Source organism: Chinchilla lanigera, unplaced genomic scaffold, assembly GCF_000276665.1.
Source record: "Chinchilla lanigera isolate Chin_1 unplaced genomic scaffold, ChiLan1.0 scaffold00024, whole genome shotgun sequence".
NCBI lineage: Eukaryota > Metazoa > Chordata > Mammalia > Rodentia > Chinchillidae > Chinchilla > Chinchilla lanigera.
In genome coordinates, this window is record NW_004955425.1 from 420,235 (window position 1) to 443,208 (window position 22,974).

At 35.0% G+C, this 22,974-nt stretch overlaps 1 protein-coding gene across 1 annotated transcript in view; it reads right to left on the reverse strand.

Moving 5' to 3' along the window:
• Positions 1–22,974, reverse strand: part of Exoc6 (exocyst complex component 6) — a gene marked incomplete at its 5' end in the record, with an annotated part of 170,744 nt that overhangs the window by 30,295 nt on the left and 117,475 nt on the right. The window contains 1 exon segment of the mRNA XM_013514880.1: positions 12,399–12,472. Coding sequence (XP_013370334.1) covers positions 12,399–12,472 — 74 coding nt within the window.

The following is a 22,974-nucleotide window of genomic DNA, read 5'->3' on the forward strand; positions in this document are numbered from 1 at the left end:
TACCTAGAAGACAGTTCTGAAAAGTAGTCATTTCCTAAGAAGTTCTAGATATGAGCAAAAACGCCACCTACCATGAGCACTTTAGAAGCATGAAGGTAGAAAAAAAAAAAAAAGAAAAGAAAAGAAGAAGACATGGAAGCAAGATGCAACATCACACTTGCAGCTTGTCCAAGGCAAACCCAGGAGCAGTGAGGTAGAACAACTCAAAAGCTACCCACCTGAACTCTCTGAAATGGTAACTGTGGAAGTAACAAGGAAGATAAATGAGGCTCTAGAAAATATCAAATTGGAAATAATTTCTCAGATAACTGAAGAGATGAAAATCAAGGAGATGGTCAGTGAACCTAAAGTAGATACAGAATATAAAAAAGAAAAAATAGTGGCACTAGGGAAAATGATCCAAACCATGAATGTCCAACATAGGAAAGAAATGGAATCCACGAAACAGATTCAAACATATCCAGGAGATTAAAAGTTCTATCCAAAGTATGCACAGCAGAATTAGCCAATGTAAGGACAGAATATCACACCTAAAAGAAAGGTCTGTGGTTAGCAATCATGAAAAGAAAAAATTTCTTAAAAGCAGCAAAAACAAAAAACCACCCAAACGCAAAAAGTCAATCCAGCAGCTGCTAGATGATACAAAGAAGAGTAACATAACTATGATCGCAGTCAATGAAAAAAGCAGGAGATAGCACAAACAACAAAAAAATGCTGTTCACAGAAGTAATGGCAGAAAACTTCTCAAGCATGGAAAAAAAATTGACATACAGAAAGTGAGGCATATACAACTCCAATTAGCCATGGTAAGAAAAAAAATACAGCAAAGCATATAGTAGTCAAGATTTCAGAAATTCAACACAAGAACAGAATACTAAAAGCTGTTAGAGAAAAGAAACAAATCACCTATAAAAGGAAGCCCATCAGATCACAGCAGACTTCTCAACACAAACCCTTAAGTCAAGGAGTGCTTGCAGTTAAGTATTTCAAGCCCTAAAAGAAAACACCCTCCAACCTAGATTAATGTACCCTGAAACAACAACCTTCAAAAACGAAGGAAAAAGGGCCAAGGAATTAACCCAAGGCCAAAACAGCCGCCCCGCAAACAAAAAGGTAAGAAGTCAAATCCCCGGAACGGAAAAAAAAAAAAAAAAAAAAAAAACTAAATTGATGGAGAAATAAGATACTTCCATGACAAAGAACACCTGAAGAAGTTCATGACCTCCAAACCAGCACTCCAAGATGTTTTGAAGGATATTCTACAAAGAGATAACAAAGACTAAAATTCCAAGAACCCCAACAGAATGAATCTACCAGGCAAGGCAAGCAATTAACCAGAGGGGAAAGAAAGGGAACTAATAATAGGAATATTATATGACATGGAAAAGTGAATATGTATCAGTTATAACCATCAATGTTAAAGGTCTCAATTCACCAATCATTAGAAACATTAGCAGAATGTATCAAGAAGCAAGATTCAACAATACTTAACTCAAAAAGAAACACATTTAACTCAAAAATAAATTCACAGACTGAAAGTAAAGTATGGAAAACACACTCCATGTGATAGGGACCAGGAAAAAAGCAGGGGTAGCTATTCTATTTTCAGATAAAGTAGATTTCAAGCCAAGACTGATCAAAGGAGTCTAAGAAGGTCACTATACACTTGTTAAGGGAACAATCCAAGAGGAAAATGTAACAAACATGTATTTATGTGCACCAAATAGCAGCGTACTCAATTACATAAAACAAGTATTAATGGACATGCAAACTCAAATAAGCACTAATACAGCTGCAATAGGGGACCTCAATACCACACTATCACGACAGATAGATCAATTAGACAAAAAAATCAACAAAGAAATATCAGAACTAAATCAAATTTTTGAACAAATGGACTTAGTAGACGTCTAGAGTTCATCCCACAACATTAGAATTCACATTCTTCTCAGCTGCACATGGAATGTTCTCCAAAATAGACCATATACTGCCTCATAGAATATGCTTAAGTAAATGCAAAGGAATTGAAATTATCCTATTCATATTATCACACCATAGTGCAATAAAATTGGAAATCAATGGCAAAAGAAACTACAAAAAATGCACATACACATGGAAATTAAATAATACCTTCCTGAGCAAGCAATGATTGGTCACAAATAAAATCAAAGAAGAAATTAGACAGATTCTACAATTAAATACTAATGCCAATACAACATAAGAGAATTTACATGACACAATTAAAGCAGTCCTATGAGGGAAATTTATAGGGGTGAATTACCACATCAGAAAAACAGAACAAGCTCAAATAAACAACTTAATGTTGAACCTCAAGTTTCTAGAAAAAGAAGAGCAAGTCAAGCCCAAAGTTCATGTGAGGGAGGAAATTATAAAAACTGGAGCAGAAGTTAATGCAATTGAGACTAAGAAAACAATACAAAGAATCAATGAATGAATGAATCAAAGAGCTGGTTCTTTAAAAGATTAAAGTTGAAGGGCCAGAGATATAGCTCAGCAGCATAAGCGCTTGCCTGGCAAGCCTGATGTCATGAGTTCGATTCCCACTACCAAAAAAAAAAATTTTTGTCTTACTGGAGCCAGAGATATAGCTCAGCAGCTCAGCACCTGCCTGGCAAGCATAAGGTCCTGAGTTCAATTCCCGGTTCCAAAAAAAAACCCCAAAAAACAAAAATCAAAGTTGATAAATCCATAGCAAGCTTATCAAAAAAAGAAAAGACTCACATCCATGCAATTAGAAATACACAGGGTGAAATCATAACACATTCTGCAGAAATCCGTAAGATCCCATCTTGTACTAATTTGAGAATCTGTATTTCAATAAGTTGGAAAACACACAAGAAATCACGGGATTTCTAGATAGATACAAATTACCAAAGCTGAATCAAAAAGAGGTAAACATTCTAAATAAACAAGTATCAGTGAATGAATTTGAAGATGTAATTAAAAGCCTAGCAACAAAGAAAAGCCCATGTGCTGATAGATACACTGTTGACTTCAATAAGAAATTTAGAGGGCTGGGGATATAGCTCAGCAGTACAAGCACCTGCCTAGCAAAGTGCAAGGTCCTTAGTTCAATTCCCGGTACCCACCAAAAAAAAAAAAAAAAAAGAAATCTAAGAAATTTAGAGATCTAATGCCACTACTCCTTAAACTGTGTAATTGAAAGGGAAACAATCCTTCCAAACTCATTCTGGGAAGCATGCATTACCCTGATACCACCACTAGAGAAGAATCCAACCAAAGAAGGCAGATACAAGCCAATCATCCTAATGAATGTAGATATAAAAATCTTCAATAAGATACTGGCAGAATACAGCAAAGCATTGAGACAATTATACACCATGACCAAGTAGGATTCATCCCAGGGATGTAGGGATGGTTCAACATATATAAATCAATACATGTAATATAGTATATTAACAGAACCAGGACAAAAACCATATGATCATCTCAACAGACGTAGGAAAAGCATTTTACAACAAAGTCCAACACCCATTCATGATAAAAACCCTACAGAAAATTGAATTTGATGTCTTTATCTCAATCTGATAAAAGCCATCTATGACAAACCAACAGCCAACATCATGCTAAATGGACAAAAACTGAAAGCTTTCACTCTAAAATCAGAAACAAGAAAAGGACATCCACTATCGCCACTCGTATTCAATATACTCCTGGAAACATTAGCCAGAGCAATTGGACAAGAGAAAGAAATAAAAGGGAAAAGATAGGAAAGGAAGAAGTTAAAATGTCATTATTTGCACATGATGTGATATTCTACATAGAAGACCAAAAACTACACTAAGACTTCTTTACTTAAGAAGAAGCGTTCAGTACTACAGCTGGATACACTGTCAACACTCAAGAATCAATAGCATTCCTGTACCCAAATAACAAACTGAGAGAAAAATTAGGGAAAAAATACATTTCACAGTAGCATCCAAAAAATTAAAGACCTAGGAATCAATCTAATGAAGGAAGTAAATAACCTTTAATTGAAAACTGTAGTACTCTGAAAAGAGAGATCAAATAGTGTATCAGAAAATGGAAAGAGATCCCTTGTTCTTGAGTAGGAAGAACCAATACAGTGAAAATGGCAATACTTCCAAAACTGCTACACAGATATAATACAATCCTGATCAAAACACCAATAGTATATCTCACAGAAAAAACAATCCTAAAATTCTTTTGGAACCAGAAGAGACCCTGAATAGCAAAAGCAATTCTGGGCAAAAAAGGCAAGGCATCACACAAACACTTTATATGTCCTAGATATAAGTTCCTTGTCTGAGGGACAACTGACTAAAATTTTTTTCCCATTCTGTGGGTTGTTTTTTAACTCTGTTGGTGATTTCTTTTGTTGTGCAATAGCTCTTTTAATAAGATGAGATCCCAGTTGTTGATTCTTTGTAGTACTTCCCAGGTGAACTGGGCTTTGTTCATGAAGTCTCTGCCTATACCTACCTCTTCAAGATTTCTACCATTTTCTCTTCTAGTAGATTTAGTGTTTTAGTTTTAATATTTAGATCTTTGATCCATTTTGACTTTAGTTGAGTACATGGTGATAGACATGGATTTAGTTTTAGTCTTTGGCATGTGGAAAGCCAGTTTTCCCAGCACCATTTATTAAAGCGTTTAGAGCATGGTGATAGACATGGGTCTAGGTTTAGTCCTCAGTGCATGGAAAGCCAGTTTTTCCAGCACCATTTATAAAGAGGCTATCTTTCTTCCAGTGTGCATGTTTCGCCCCTCTGTCAAAGATAAGGTGGCTCAGTGTGTTTGTAGACGTGGCTGCATCCTCTAATCTGATCCTCAGGTCTGTTTTTTTGCTTTGGCAAATACCATGTTTATTTTATCACAGTAGCTGTGTAGTATAATTTCAAGTCAGGGATTGTAATGCTTCCAGCCTTACCTTTGTTGCCCAGGATTGCCTTTGCTATTCTAGGTCTCTTCTGTTTCCAGATGAACTTTAGGAATGTTTTCTCCAGTTCTATGAGGTATGTTAATGGTATTTTGATTGGGATTGCATTAAATCTGTTTTACACTTTTGGGAGTATGGCCATTTTCACTATGTTTGTTCTTCCTATCCATGAGCAATGGGTATCTTTCCATTTTCTATCCTCTTTGATCTCTTTTTTCAGAGTACTGTCATTTTCAAAGTATAGATCTTTTACTTCCTTTGTTAGATTGATTCCTAAAGTATTTCATTTTTTTGGATGCTATTGTGAAGGGTGTGGTTTCCCCAATTTCTCTCTCAGTGAGTTTGCTGTTTGTGCACAGGAATGCTATGATTTTTGAGTGCTGACTTTGTATCCAGCTATACTACTGAATTTGGTTATTGAATCTGCAAGTTTTCTGGTGGAGTTTTTTGGGTCTTCTATGTACAGCATTATTTCATCCGCAAACAATGATAATTTAACTTCTTCCTTTCCTATCCTTATCCTAGAACATATAAGGAATTGAAAAAAATCAGACCCCCCACCTCCAAATTTAAACATCCAATCCAAAAATTGACATCTGGGACAAATATGAACTTCTCAGATGAAGAAATACAAACATTAAATAAATATATCAAAAATATTCAACGTCATTGGTCATTCCAGTGATGCAAATTAAAACAACACTGAGATTCCATCTCACTCCAGAAAGAATGGCTGTCATTAGGAAACCAGCCAATGATAAACTGGGGGCTGTGAGGAAAAAGGAACCCTTCTCCATTGTTGCGGGGAGTGTAGACTACTGCAACCACTGTGGAAATCAGTATGGAGATTACTCAAAAAACTAGATTAAAGATCCCATTTCACCCAGCTATTCTCTTTCTGGTATCTTCCCACAAGAATTAAAAACATCATGTCACAGCAATGTATGTACACCCATGTTTATACCAGTACCATTTGTCATAGCTAAATCTTGGAAACAATCTAAATACCCATCAACTGAAGAATGGATCAAAATAAGATGTGGTCTTTTTATACAATGAAGTATTACTCAGCCATAAAGAAGGACAAATTAGAGACTTCTAAAGATAAATAAATGCAACTTGAGGCCATACTTACAAGTGAAATAAATCAGACTCACATGTGTAAACATCATAGTGTTTCCCTGGTGTGAGAAACTGAGGGTCCAAAAAGTACAACAGATATTGTGAAATGGGAAGAAACTGTTCAAAAGGAAACAGGAACTAGGGTGGGAGAAAGGGGAAAGGGAGGAAAGGAAATGGAAAAAATTTGTAAGACAGTTATACTAGTAGCTTCTCTTAGTTCACTGAAAAGAACGGTTTGTGTTAATATCATCTGGAGAATTTTTTATGCCCATAGCTTGTACTCTGAGAAACTACGTTGAAGATAACAATATTCAGTATATTCACTATTGTTATTCTTCTATTATTTTGTTATGAAATTTTGTTTTTTTCAAAACACTAAATCTGCTGAAAGATACAATAGTAGAACTCTTGAAGACATAGGTGTAGGCAAGGACTTTCTGAACAAAACCTGACCACAAAGGAAATATTACAAAGCATCAACAACTGAAATCTCATCTTATTAAAAAGCTTTTGCACAGCAAAAGAAACCACCAACAGAGTGAAGAGACAACCCAGAGTAGCAAAAAAATTTTAGCCAGTTGTCTTGCAGACAAAGGACTAATATCTAGAATATGTAAAGAACTCAAAAACATTAGACCCCTCAAATTTAAAGACCTAGTCCAAAAATGAGCATCTGAAATGTGCACCTCAGATGAAGAAGCACAAACAACAAATAAATATATGACAAAATGTTCAACATCATTGGTCATTCAAGAGATGCAAATTAAAATGATGTTGAGATTGCATCTCATTCTAGAAAGAATGGCTCTAATCAAGAAATCAATCGATAACAAATGCTGGTGGGGCTGTGGGGAAAAAAGAACCCTTCTCCACTGTTGGTGAGAGTACAGACTGGTGCAACCACTGGAAATCAGTGTGGAGATTCCTCAAAAAAGCTAAAATTACAGGTTCCATTTAACCCATTTATTTCCCTTCTAAGAATCTTCCTGAAAAAATTAAAAGCATGATACCACAGCAATTTAGGCACACCCATGATTACAGTGGTACAGTTTGTACTAGCTAAATCTTGGAAACAGCCCAAATGCCCATCAACCAATGAATGGATAAAGAAGATGTAGTTTGTTTTTTTGTTTTTTGTTTTTATACAATGGAGTACTACTCTGCCAAAATAAGGATAAACTTGAGACATTTCTAGGTGAATGGATGTACACTGAGACCATACTTTAAGTGAAATAAATTGGACACTTAAGTTTAAATATCACATTGTTTCTCTGGTGTGAGAAACTGAACGTGTAAATAAGGACCAAAATGTATAAAAGATATTGGGAAATGGGGAAAAAGTATTCAAGTGAGAAGAGGAACAGGGAGGAGGGAGAGGGAAAGGAAAGAAGAGGGAAAAAGAATAGAAGGGAAAAAAATGGAAACAAAGCTTTTGTAAATAAGGAGGAAAAATGGGATTGAAGTGGGAAAGGGGATTGGGGAAAAAAGACTCTAGATGTATTAAAATAAAATTTTAATGTACATAGTCAGTCTCTACAAGTGAATTACAATAGCAACTGCTTCTCATGCTTCCCCAACTTAGTTTAGTTGGGACCATTTTCATGTCGTTTATTTTTTTCTGGTGTTGGGACAGAAATCGTAGGACCTCACATATTCTAGGCAAGTGCTACACCGCGGAGCTATGCCTTCAGCCTAGAAACCTTATTTTGAGAAACCTTTCTTACTTTGATAAATCAATTTTCCTACAAAGACACTTGGGAAACATTGCTCTCTGAAGATAACACTTTAGCCAACATTCTTTGGGGCAAGAAACTGTTTTATCAGCTACAAACCCATCTTTTTGCTTTATCATCCCTACTTAGACTTCTGTATATTAACCGAAAGATTATTGAGATACTGTGACTCGAGCAACAGCTCATCAGTTAAGTAACTTAATACGAAGTAGGATAAGTTAAATAGGGTTTAATACTAGAATCAGTGAAGCCATGAATGGTCCAGCCATTGTGAGAATTATGCTAGTAAGAAGTGATGAGGGTGAGTTACTTTTTAAAGTTTTTCCATCAAAATGGCTATATTTTAAAATTTTGGTGACTCAACAAATAATATTTAGTTACTGTAAAATTCTGTATATGGGATACTTCATTTTCCAGTGACATTTAGTGAAATATTTCTATTATATTAAAGAGTTATTAAAATTACTACTGAATATTGTACATTATATAATCTTAGAATAGTTTAAAACTTTTAAGTTTTCACGTATTGTTAAAAGAATTTCACATATTCACCTGATGTCTACTTCAAAGTTTATAACAAAATAGATAAACTTTACATAAAAAAGCCATATGTAAGTATATCAAAGTTCATCATTTAGTAGCTTAATTCTAGAACTACGGGTAGGAAGGTAATAGGCTTTATTTGTAAAATAAATTTTTTTCCACATATAAATAATGTTCAAACACCATATTTAAATTGATTGAGATAGTATATTCACATAATGTAGTATCAGTACCTCTAATCCTCTAAATTGTCTATTAGGGCAGTAGGCCTTAACATGTTGTTGAGATAACTGGCTTCCATTAGCAAGTATGTGATTGGCAGGATGATAAAGTCCTTTCATTCACAGCTCAGCTATTTTTCCTTTTCTTTAGAAAGAGGGCAATCCTGATGATCCATCTTATAGCTACAGTCTCTCATTGAGTCCCAATTCTCTTGCCTTCAGCTTTGATATGGTTCTAACTTTCCTCTTGTATCAGCTCACACTTGTCATCAACTCCTCTATTCAGTACAGCAAATATCAGGAGTTTGACCTCAGGGCAAAGTCCGGGTGGGCAGGTAAAATTTGACCACTAGACCTACTTCCTAATCTTTCATACCCAGCAATTCATGAAGCAGTATCAAATTCAAACTAAAAAACAGAAGCATGACCTCGTATAAGTACTATGAAAAGGGCTCTTTTGCCTTTCTAAGTATACTTGAAAAGAACTGTCAGCTGCCCTATTAAGACAGAAATGGATCACAGTCTAGAAAAAAAGAAGTGCAGAGACTCAAATGAAATGTAAATAAAGGTGTTAGCACCCCCTTTATGTTTGGTGATGTATTACTTCATATATGTGTGAAAATAGTATGCTATAGAAATATCTCTATGAAGTCAGAAACATAAAAGCACTAGCAAAATTTTAAGACATTTTCACTTAAATAATAACATCTAAATACCAAAAAGACTTGCATCACCTCATATAAGGTTTCTGTTTTCAAGATTAAGTTTCTGGCTAATTCTCATATTTTTCACTTCATCATTTAAATGTTTATAATTTAAAAAACAAGCATAATTTTGAATTTACTAAGTCTAGGCTACTGAAATTGTAAAATTTAAGTTAATGCCATGGTGATCTAGCACATATTGACAAAAGTTAGGTACATCTTCTCATTTTAGAATACAAAAGTACAGGAATAGGATATGATTAAATTTTAACAATAATGAGACTATTATTTTAAGCCCCTTTCAAAATTAGAAAAATTGGTATATTATAGTAGCTCATCAAAATTTTCTATCCAGTAGTCTCTTCCATTGCATATTTACCACCATACTTTAGAACTGTGTTTAATATTTACATAGCTATCATATACATTTTTTTATTCTAATAATTCTCTGAATATCAAAATAGATTTCATAATTATACATGTTTCACAATTTTTAAAATTTACTTAAAAGTTTCTTAAACAAATTACACTGTAAAGAAAACTCAACCAAGTATTTTTTAAAGATACATATTTGGAAAGTAAATTCAATGGGACTTAAGGTTACCAGTATTCTAAGTACGCCTCAGTATAATTCCCCATGGAGCTACATGTTGTAAAGAGGTCTTCTATGTTATCAAATGATGACTGTCTGAAGAAGAAAGTGACTGGGATCAGAGTTTTAATCTGCACTGAGAGACTGAACCTAGGGTAATGATGGCAAACCTAATATGGAACACGTTCTGTAATGGGCTGTCTGTATTATTAAAAGCCCTAAAAGGTTTGCCACCACTGACCTAGAGCCTCATGCATGCGAGGCACAAGCTCTGCCACTAACCTACATCTCTGACCTCTTTGAAACAGCATCTTTACAGTTTCATTATCTATGTGGTCCTATTCACAATGTTGAAATGAGATTGCAAGGGGCTGGGGATTTAGCTCAGTAGCACAGTGCTTGCCTGGCAAGTGCAAGGTCGTGAGTTTAATTCCCAGTACCAGAAAAAAGCCAAAAAAAAAAAAAAGAGATATGAGATTACAAACTAGTTGATTCTGTTTTTTGTTGTTGTTTTTTCCAGTGCTGGGAACAGAACCCAAAACTTTAAGCATGCCAGTCAGTACCACTGAACTACCTATTCTCCACCTCTCAAAATAGTTAATATAAGAATGTTATACTACCTGAATATACAAAACAGAAAATATCACATTATTTTCAACTTTTCTGTGAACAGGTTATTTGTACATAATGGGAATTATCCTCAAATTCCCTCTTAAAAGTTGTCCTTTGGACTAGAGAACATATTCACATCCTTGCAACAAGGAAACTTTCCCCAGTAAGCAGCTATAATTTACATGAGTAGTGAACATATACAATGAAATCTATTTCTAACTCTCTAGTGGACCCAGTTTCCTGTATTAGATCATCTTGGTCAAAGAAACAGGGCTGCAACAAAGGGAAGTCCTTTAAAGGAAATGGACCTACTGCCAATAGAAATAATCTCTTCTGGTAAACTGGAATGAAGTTGAGAGTCCATTTTCTTCAATTCCTACTAACTTCCTCAACTCAGTAAAACTAATCTATAGATCTAGGTCACTCATAAGAATGTTCCTTGAGGGGCTGGGGATTTAGCTCAGCGGCACAGCACTTGCCTGGCAAGTGCAAGGTTGTGAGTTTGATTCCCAGTACCGGGAAAAAAAACAAAAAAGAAAGAATGTTCCTTGATTGGTAAAATATCTGAGCAGTATTTTTTACAAACAAAAATAAGCATGTTCTGTGATTTACAGACATAATTCGGTGACAGAAATCGCCTTTTTAATTTCCTTTTAAATCTGACTTGAAGATATAACCATTAATTCCACGTAACTCGTCTTAGAAGGATTCCTAACTAGTTCATAGGGATTTTGCTTTTCTAAAGGAATTTTATGCTCCATAAGGATGATAATTCTTCTATTATTACATTTGTGTCTATTTCCACATTTCTCCTTTCCAAATAATGAATATATGTAAAAATGAATATTAGTCTATTAGTACTTATTAAACACTAGTTGGAAATGAGAGCAAAAATTGCTTGTTTTCAAAAATCTACTGAAATCAGAGTCTCTTAACTGCTCAAATTGTGCCAGTGCAAACATTATTGTGCAAAGCCTGCTCACGCTGATGGTGGAGCCTTGCTTCCAGTCAGCTCCATCTCCCGAAGGAGTGGCTTCCAGACTGCTATCACAGTGGCTTTAATTTAGCTTCCACATAGTTCTTCTTGCCAAGGGGAACAGTCACTCCTACTGTCAATTCTAGCACTCCTTGAACGCTCTAACTCAGATCATCCCCTCCTCACAGCCTTGTGACTTCCTAGCTTTATAGAACTCCTTAATCTTAGGATTAAGAAAGATAAAGGAGAACAAAGAAAAAAGGGAGTAGGAAAAAGAAAAATTATGAGAAGATGGAAATTGGAAGAAAATGACAACAGAGTACAAATGTCAGAAGAGTTTAAAATGAATGGGAGAAAAAAACTGCACGTTACTTGACCTAGATTATGATAAAAATTAGTGAACATCAAATTTGTTTTTTTTTTTTTTGGTATTGGGAATTGAACTCAGGATCTCACAACTGCCAGGCAGGTACCAAGCCACTGAGCTTTATCCCCAACCTACCTAATTGGTTTTTAAAACTAGTTTTACTTTTCTTTCTGGAGGCACATATAAAATTTTAAAAATAGCATTCCTTACCATCAACAAAATTTTAAACAGGTTACTTTCTAGGATATAAAAATGTACATTTAGCTTAGGTTATGACACTAGTTTTACTACCATTAATTTTCAAATAACATTAAAATTACTAAGAAATTACAAACTACAAGCATCATTAAACCTAACTGGAGGTAATTAGTGACATGCTTTGTATGTAATGACTAAATTAAATATTCATGGTGAGAATACTCTAGATAATGAATGAATATAAGTTTAGAGAGAAATAGCAAACACATAGTATCAAAAAAAGCATTTTTCTAAAAAGAGGTTATCTTAAGGCAAACAAGCATTCTTGTAGGCTTAAAAATAAAAGGTAAGAGAGGCAGTAAATGAAAAGTACATTATTACATCTTACTTGTCTAAGGTCAATGAATGCTAGCTGTAGGGTATCCCCTTGGAATCCTGGAACAGGCTCAGAGCTTGCAAACACTGTTAAAAAATGAATTAGAGGAATTAAAACAAGACTTCAAAATGAGTTTAATGGCTAAATATCTACTCATTATAAATGTACTATAATATTTACACATAACCATTTCAAATGAAGGCTATTTATAAACTTTGACTATTAAGAATGTTTCCCATACCCATTACCACAAAAATTTTAATAATTTTGAACTTCTAATCTGCAATTTAATCCCTGTAATCTTTAATCATAATAAATTTATCCTAAATGAATTTCAAGCGTAGTAATATACTTCAATCAAAGTAAAGTGTTCTGACTCTTTTTAGCCTTAGGTGTATGATTATAGAAGCATTTTGAAAGTATACTAATTCCATGGCTGTCAACATATTTCAAAACATCTGCTTTTCTACACAATATGTCCTATAAAAATCTCACTGCTAGCTAATAGCAACAAAAGGCAGATACCAAAGTAAGAAGTCAGAAGTTTACATTCCAAAAATCAGTAAAATATTCTAAGTAGCAAAATCAGAATGACTCAGGAAGGTTCACGTCTTTTAATATATTTTTTCCATAAAAGAATCCTTCTTCTTTAAAACTAAAAGACAGGGCTGGGGATATAGCTCAGCAGCACAGCGCCTGCCTGGCAGTGGCCCTGAGTTTGATTTCTAGTATCAAAACAAAAAAACAACAAAAAAACCCTAAAAAGCCCCTGAGGATTTTAAAAATTCAACAGATGTGTTGGTAACTTTTTGTGTTTTAAGACCTGTATTATTACTAACATGAAGAATGACTGGAAAACAGACACAGATTGAGAGATGAAGGCAGACAGAGACAGAGACAGAAAAAAGAAGGCAGGCAAAAAATCTATCACTTTTTCCCTCTTCTCCCTGAATCTCTGTTTAAGGTGTTATAAACTTCATTGGCTTGGCATTAAACCCAAGAATTTAGTGTCCAAATTATAATATATAAATTTATATAGCATTTTATAATTTATAAAATACTCTTCATATACTATCTGCTTTGATCATCACAATAACTTATTTTAGTAAACAGGACATACAGATTGAGGATCCTAAAATCTCCCACATAAATAATTAATTTTTACTTATATTGTCTAATGGCCCCAGTAATTCCTGAGGTAGATTTAAAGCTTTTAAAGAATTGATGACCACTTTTAAAATTCCTTGAGTTGTTCTTCAAATTCCTTCTTGGGTCATCCAGGTTCTCATTTTGTGTATTATTTGTCATATTTTGGGGTTTCCTTATGCTCCTCCCTTGGGCTACCATTTAATTAAAGCCAATAACCTCATTATGGTATTTTTTGTAATAAAGCCATGTCTTTAAGGGTGTTTTTAAAAGAATACACATTGATCCTAGACTTCTGAAAAAATTTTTTAAAAATACTTTCTAGGCTTTAAAAAATACAAAGATGGCTATTCTAAATCTTTGTTTTCTAAATCTTGCTTCCAATTTGAACATTTTATTTTCTTTTATTTTTTGAACATTTTATTTTAAAAAACAAAATAACTTCATAAATTCATTTCTTTTTATTTTCTGCTATAGTATGGCAGTAACAGTAAGTGATTCCAACTTTTAAAATACACTAGAAAAATATTAGAAAGGGAGGTATCTGATCTTAATGGGAATATCTATGATAATAATAAGGTAAAACTCTACTATATAAGCCTAACTGGTAAAAAGATCAGCCTGAGTCAATGCAGATAAAATGAAGAGCAAAAAGTAATGCATTCTGTGTAAGCTGTGAGTACAACAAAAAAGTATTTTCCAAATTGGTAATCTATGATGTTTTAAGATAACAAAAAGGATATCTGTAGGCAAAACTAGAAATAGTTTGTACAGATGATAATACTACCAACAAAAGTTTTCATACTTTCTGAAGTATGAAAACATGTCTTTCCTGCCCTCATGATCTACACAAGATATACTTGGTTTGGTATGGGGGAAGGGGGGGGAAATTGCTAAGAAGTCAGGCTCTAAGTATTTATTCTAACACCAAAATATAAAACCTAAAATTAAATGCAGGGGGAAAAGTCCTTGAAAAATCTGTCTTAGGCAGAAAGTTTTCTTTATTATAAAGTACAAAATGTGGATTGCTTATAATATACATAGAGAAAACATATGCACAGAATAGGCAGACTTGTCAGGGGTAAGGCAAGGGAAAGAGTGCTCTTGAAATCCTAAGTGGGTACCGACCAAAAGCTATACAACAGATTAAAAGCAGGGATAAGGGGGCTAGGCCGAAAATCTCAGGACGTTGCTTATAAATGAAAAAGGAGGGGCTGGGGATTTAGCTCAGTGGCAAAGCGCCTGCCTGGCAAGCACAAGGTCGTGAGTTTGGTTCCTGGTACCGGAGAAAAACCAAAAAAAAAAAAGGAAAGAAAAAGGCAGGTACATATAAAATAGGGTGTGTACCTAAGTAAATGACTGATTATGAATACTAATAGCTTAGATAGTGATATTTCTTATACTTCAGTTCTTCCTAGGTCTGAAGATTTAAAGTAGCTATAGTGGACCTTCAAGTTACGACCAGCCTGACATACAAACAACTTAGATTATGATCATACTTTTTAATTTTAACTTATAACCAAAGTCTTGAGTTATGACCCAAATTCTGGCTGTTTGTGGTTCCAGATGGTCTCAGATACAGATTTAATCCTTACAGAGTTCTAAAAGGAACATTACAACATCCTTTCCTGTATGGGTTAATTGAGAAATCCTGGGCCAATATCCCTCTAAGGACACAGATCTGCTGCATAAAGGAGAGAGACTTTCAAGGGTGTGTAGAGGAGCCTGAGCCGTCAATTGACAACTTGACTTGAATTACAACCAGCCCTGAGGAACAAACTGAGTTTGTAAGTCAAGGGTCCACTTAGTTGGAACAGAAATTCTGGCTAGGCAAAGTACCTTGTGTGAATCAGATGTACTATTAAAAGTGATGAATAAGAGCACCATCTAGTGGTTTTAGTGGTGGCAGAGGAAAACTGAGGGGAGTCAAGAGTCAAAATTCTCAACTCAGGACAGCACCAGTGGGACGCAAGCTTTTATTTTAGGACATTCATCATTACATTTTTATATAAAGTAGTATCTAGTATTCTCTTCTTGGAATTAAAACTGTCAATGTATTCTCCAATAGCTTAAGTGGTATTAAAGACAGGAAGAAATCCAGGAATCCGAACAGTGTAACAACAGCATACAGCTTACTTTAAATATCACAGTAAAATATTTTCACATCACCCTCATGATCTTTCCTTAATAGTTGTTTTGGAAGCATAAGCCTTTTCCACAGCTTAAATTGGAGATGTTGAACTCTTATGAGATGATACCCCATTAGCTTATTTGTGTAGAATGCATGAAAGAATCCATTCTATCAGGACCTATTTGATATTTCAAGTATGGAATGTGCGTGATGCTTTGGAGATGTTTTGTACTTTGTTTGTGATGTGAAGGATTCTTAGACATCTTTGTGATAACCTGTTAAGAGGACACATTATTTTTTCTTCTATCTGGTTACATATAGCAGGCATTCAGTAAATACAAAACAAAGTATGTACACAGATTTATAACATCAGCCTTATGGCAAATTGAGCAAACACACCTCCAACCAAGAAATTTACCTTCAGTCTATGAAAGATCTATACTGGTGCCCATATAGCTCAGCAGCACAGTGTCTGCCTAGAAAGCACAAGGTCCTGAGTTCAATTCCCAGTGCAAAAAAAAAAAAAAAAATCTGTATTATGTTAGGACCATGGATCTCATGCAGCTTTGCGGGGGTCTCTGTAATTCTCAATATGCATTCCTAGTTATCTTCCATGTTTGAACTTTCTCCAAACATGTAGTGAAATTAGTATAGTTTTGGTCAAGTTAACAAAAATTACAGACTACATTCATGCATGTACTACATGTTGTATTTTGAATCTATAAAATGTATCTAAATTAGGTCTGCTTTGTATCCCTTCTCCAAATATTATTTGCTTTCATAGAATTTAAAAATTTTCAAAACTTAGGTTATTTAATGACTGTCCCCTCACTGGGTTTAAACTCCAAGAGGGTAAAAAGACTTTTTCTATTTTACCACTGCACCTTCAAAACACCAAGCACATAATAATAAATAAGAAGGAATTAATTAATATATGACCTAAGCCCTAAACTCTTCATTGCCTTACCATTTTACTACCTCTGAATCTTAAAACTAGAATGTATCTTGAAAACTCCAAATTCCAAGCCAGGCATGGTACCACACCTGTAATCCCAGAACTCTGGGATGCTAAGGGAGAAGGCTCACAAATTCTAGCTCAACTTGGGCAATTTAGCAAGTTAACGAGACCCTGTTGCAAAACAAAAAAGTAAAAAGGGTTCAGGATGTGTGAAATCACTGGGTTCAAAACTCAGTACAAAACAAAAAACCCCCTCCAAATTCCATATCTTATGGGAAAATTTGGTGGTTTGCTCAAGGCAACTTTGCATATTAGTGGCTGAATCAGGACTGGAACCAGGGTCTTAACTTGGTAACATATGTTTACATTAATTTAAAAGCACTTTTTAAATTCATATAAATTCATACAAAGTGACATTTCTAAACTGAGACATTTTATCAAGTTTGACCCAGTAAGGTTAAAAAAGAAATAAAGAACTGGAAACAAATCCAAAAAACAAATGAGAATAGGGAGTGAAAATAATCCCACAGGGAATCATTAAAGAAATCATTACTGTTTAGCTCAGCACAGACTAAGGTTAAAGGGGTACCTATGTATAGTTATCAAATATGTGAATATTTTTTCTAACAGAAATAATGACTGGTTAAATTTACATTAAAGAATTAAATAATCTTGAGTTAAAGTACTGCAATATTAGCTAGTTAGCCTTCGTTTTGTGAAAACAAAGGGAAAATTCTAGAAGAGACACATGGATTATGGACTTTGTGATTTATTAATTCGTTCATTTATTCAAGAAATAAATATCTATAGATCTTTCACTACAAGCATAGCACTCTGCATGTTGCCTGCAACTTCAAGTCTTTGTTGAATTTAATTTACCCATCCTGGACGGTTAAATCTCTTCTCCTCCTTCTTTCCCCTTCCGTTTTCCCCTCCTCCTTTGCCTACCTCCTAACCACAGGACTCACTCTCTAGGTCTCTCTCACTGTGTGATTCTCTGATGCTAATCATGGTTATCATCAAACCATACCTCTAACTCAATTCACTAATCCTATATATCCCCTCTTCTCACAGACCTGGAATCTACTCTCCTCTCTCCATTATTTCTACTTTCCAAGGTCAAGCCCTCTTTATAGTTTGAGTCTTTTTTTATTAGTGGTAGGGACAAGTGAACCCAGGGCCTTGATACTGAGCAACAACCCTAGTCCCCCTTTTTTTACTTTTTTACTTTGACAATTTGTGATCCTCCTGACTCAGCCTCCCAAAGTGCTGGGATTATGGGGATGTGCCACCACACCCAGCTCCAGCCTCTTAGTCCTCCTGCTTTCTCAGTCTCTCCCTTGTTCCAGTCTAATTTCCATATGACACTGAAATTACATTTCTATGATACATATTAAGAGCATTAAGTCACGTTCTTGATTTAAAAGTCTCAGTAGATATTTATTGCTTATAATACAGTCCAAGCATTCAAAAGTCTAACTTGTTAGCCATATCTTTTAATACTTTAATCAGACACCTGGTAGTCTAGCCATACAAGATTGCTTGATGATTCCCTAGGCATATATATTCTCATCAGTGTTTCTACCTATACCATTTTCTCAGAATGCCCTTCCCTGTGTCTGATGAAATTTATTCATCTTTTAAGAGCCAGCTCAAATTTTTTTACAATTTTTTTCAAGCTTTTCAATCTCACAGGATGTAGAACGAGTTGCTCCCTCTTTATATATAATGTGTACCTAAGAATTTGTGGGCTACGGATATAGCTCAGTGGTAGAACAACACTTCCTAGGGTGAGTGAAGCCCTGGGTTTGTTGTCTCCTCTCCAACTAACCTATGAAATTTCTTAAGTCTAATTCACCTTGGATTTCTCTGTGTATATAATGTAACCTTTAAACATCTGAATAAATGAATCTGCCTATAAGTCAATTAACTTAATATATAAAAAACTCTGTTTCATAATTACAGACTAAACTTTTAGCTCAAGCCAATTTACCTCCCAAGTATGTGCGTCGCTTGTCACAAAGAATACCTGGGAGAAAAGCACCAACATGCTATTTGAAAAAAATAAGTAAACATGTAGATGTACCACTGCTACTTCATCATTAGAAAAATAAAAACTAAAATTAAGGCAAATGAATTCTTTCTAACTTCCCACCTCCCCCATTTCATCTATGAGTTGACAATTTAAGGTCTAAGACACATGTATAAATGTTTTCACAAGTTAACAATGATAGAAAAATAAACATTTTGCTTTCTGATTAAACAAAATAGAAAAGCCAGGAGTGGTGGTACATGCCTGTAATCCCAGCACTAGGGAGGCAGAGGCAGAAGGATCGCCATGAGTTTGAGGCCAGCCTGAACTACATAGTGAGATCTTGTCTCAAAACAAACAAACAAACAAAAATCTAACTCTGAATAAAAGGCCATTTTTTTTTTTTTTTTTTTTTAGGTTTTTCTCCGGTACCAGGAACCGAACTCACGACCTTGCGCTTGCCAGGCAAGCGCTTTTGCCGCTGAGCTAAATCCCCAGCCCTAAAAGGCCATTCTTGATACTTACATCTCTTACCTGATACTGAACTCATCTCCTATTGCTTAAATTCTTTAAGTGTCTTTCCTGATTTTTCCAGGATCTTTAGTGGTTCATGGTCTCCAATCTAAGATCCTGATCCTGCTATCTAATCTTGCTTGGATTTTCGATCTCTTGCCAGTATCCCACGAACTGGGAGGATTTTACGTTAAGCTCAAGAACCAATCATAGACTATTACATAATAGTTGCTAAGAGTTGCAGGGTTTATAAAGAATTAGAGTAGTGTCAGTTCTTCTTTGAATGAGTATTTCACTGACAAATGAAGAGAATTCAATGACTGTTATTAGCTCTGTATGCTATCAAGGCATCTGACAAGGATGCTCGTATCTTTGAGTAAAAACTAAACCATGAATTAGATTCAACTACAGAACTATTAACTGCTTAAGAAATTCTGATTAAGAAACACTTACAATATTCTGAATAGTAGATCTAAGTCAGTACCATGTAGAGGTCCATGCAATGCAATGGTTCTCAAATTCTATCATGCATCTGAATGGCCTGAAAGGGCTATTCAAAGAAACTGCCGAGTCTTCCCCCAGAGTTTTTAATTCAAAAGGTAAAGACCTAAAAAAAAAATCTGCATTTTTAACAAATTCCTAGGTGATATTATTGCAGATAATCTGCAGCCCATGTTTTGAAGATGACTAAAATATATTGCATCTCAGGATATTAAAACAGATTTTGTTCAACATTCTGCCAGTAGACTTGTTAAATATATATAAACTACAACTACAAATCTATTGATGATACAAACTTGTGATCTAAAAAGGTCCCAATAGGCTAATTTAGGGAAAAATCTTAAAAACAGAACATATTAGTGATAATCTTAAAATCCCAAAATAAAAGTCGATCATATAAATATAGGATTAGGAAAACAGCAATCACAAAAAATAGGAAAGATAAAGAATTTAGAACACTATAGACTTGATGTTTTGAGCATAAGCTCCAGCCATCAAAGAAGTTGTAACAGCTTGGGCTTTGATAATAAAGTACAGAGTATGGATCAATGTATTTGATAGCCCAACTACATATTATATGGGCTCCCTTACACCTGGTATCAGACATTGAAATTAAACAGAAAATAATCAAATGAGTTTGTTCAAAAAGCCACCAATCTAAAATATCACATGAGAACAGTAACAGGAGTAGTAACAGGAATCTTCTTCCCTTTAGAAGATTCAGAGGGGATACAAGAGCAGTTTTATATAACTGGATCTTTTTTGTGTATGGCCCTGAAAAATAATGCCACATACAGCTGTAAGGCTGCTTTATACACACAAGTGCCAAGATGAGAAGAGGAGGGAGGAAACGCGGAAATCCAGTTTATATTTCACCTGATAAGTCAGGTGCCTCAGCAAGGGTTGAGACCAGGTGGGAAAAGGGTAAACTTTCTCTAATTACATGAAGGAGATAGCTTTAGAAGGCTTTTTCTTTTTGGTGAAGACACCTTTCCTAAAATTTGCAAAAAAAAAAAAAAAGACACAACAGACTAGTGGTGGACCAGGGATATAGCTCAGTGGCACAAGTGCCTGCCTGGCAAGCCCACCGTCCTGAGTTCAATTCCCAATACCAAAAAAAAAAGACTAGTGGTAACTCTAGCTCTAATGCAGAACTAGGTCTGTTGACAGAATTTTACAGAGAAAATGGTTTCAGCTCAATGTAACCTACAGATAGCGAAATGTATCATAACGAAATACATTCTGTGAAGAGTTGTTAATAACCTAATTGGTTGTTGAAGGAACCACTAGACAACTGCATGACAGTCACTTTAGGGAGGACTCAGGCTGGAAGGGTATGTGCACGTGCATGTTTGTGTTCATGGAGGGAGGAGTGTGTTTGTGTGTTTAGCAGGTAGGGGTGAAACAATAATCTTTCAACTTCTAGGATTTTTCATTTGAACTATCTATCTTCTCCTCTGTATCTTAGTTAACTCCCATGGTATCCAGACCTCTTCTTATCACAAATTTACCATGCATTCTAGACTTCCTTCTACCCTGCCAAATTTCTCTTCCTATACCCTTTCTTCTGTCCCTGCCCCAGAATGGAAAAAGTAAATATACTACTAAAAGTAAATACACTACTACCGAAAATACACTTTGTATTTTAAAACTGTCTTCCAGATATTAAAAAAATACAAAATTACTTAAAATAGAATGAAAACTTATTTTAAATTCTCAATATATTCATTAGAGAAAGCTAAATATTAGTCACTGAAAGTCACAAGTTACGAGGGTGCTCCCAGAAAGAGTATGGGAGTCTCTTCGTGGAAGTCTCTTCAATATTTACACTACACTTGTTTGAAATAACGGGATTTTTTGGAAAAGAAAATATTTAACATTAGAAATAGTGAAATAAACATGAGGCAAAGATTCTGGGGTATGTGGGACTTTCTCTCAGTATTAACAAGGGTACTCCTTTGTGGACAGGTAAATGACAAAAGAGATTAAACACTTAAGTTGCCTAACCAAACAGCAATTTCCATCACTGGACAGTAAGTCTAAGTAAGAAAACATAACCAAATACCAGGAAAAAGTCCAAACACCTTAGTATTTTGAAGCCACAATAAAGATGTAATAATACAAAATGCCTCCAACGATGTTTGTTTAAAATATTTATGTAAAGCCAGGTATGGTGGTGCACACGTGTAATCCCAGCACTTGGAAGGCCAAGGCAGGAGGATCGTTGCGAGTTTGAGACCAGCCTGGGCTACAAAGTGAGCTCAAGGCCAGCCTGAACTGCAGAGCAGTTTGAAAAAAAAAAAAGAAAAAAAATATATATGGAATGTCAGGCTGGAATGACCACATAAGACAACATTTTAAAAATTTTAAGAAATCTGTTTCAGCTAAGGTGTAGATCAGTGCTAGAATGAATACTTAGTATAAAATAAAGGGAGGAGAGGAGAAGGAAAAGGAAAGGGGAGAGAAGGAGATAAGAGGTAAAGGGAGAAAAGGGTACAGGAAGGGAGGGAAGAATCAGTTTCCACATTATTTTCAAAATGAAAATAACAATTTGAGATGAGAAACTTGTAAAAAGAAAGTGGGGCTGGGCATGGTGGCACACACTTGTAATCCCAGCTCTCAGGAGGCTGAGGCAGGAGGATTGCCATGAGTTTGAGGTAAGCCTGGACTACCTAGTAAGTTCAAAGCCAGCCTGAACTACTTAGTGAGACCCTGTCTCAAAAAAGAAAGGAGAGAGACAGACAGACAGACAGACAGACAGAGAGACAGAGAGACAGGGAGAGAGAAAGGCACGCAGGCTTTCTGACATACTTCTGTAAATAGAAAATACTTTGTACATGATAGTTTTATTTTAAGAAATAAAGATTTTCTAATTATAGAAAATTAGAAACACTTTCTAGGAAAAGAAAATTATATTTTTCCTAGCAGAACACATATACAATAATACACAAATACTTGATATTTGTTGGGGGAAAAACCATCATTTTTGCTTTGTAGGCTGTTGGTATTTATTAATGTATTTCATAAAGAATATATTGTTGCAAATTTTTCCTCATGCAAACATTTTATAATTTTCTGTGTCCCACTGATTTTCAATTTGCCAGTGGAAGTGTCTAATTCAATAGTCAACAGACATTTTCTTCATTTAATTGGGGTACCATTCATTAGAAAGCACTGCTTGAAAATTGCTCATGGCCACTCATGTCCTGTATTACAGTGTTATAATTTAAGAAGTGATAAAACTCATGCAGAACCACATATTACAAGGCCAATAACACACAAATAACCAAGTGACACATCCTGTTTT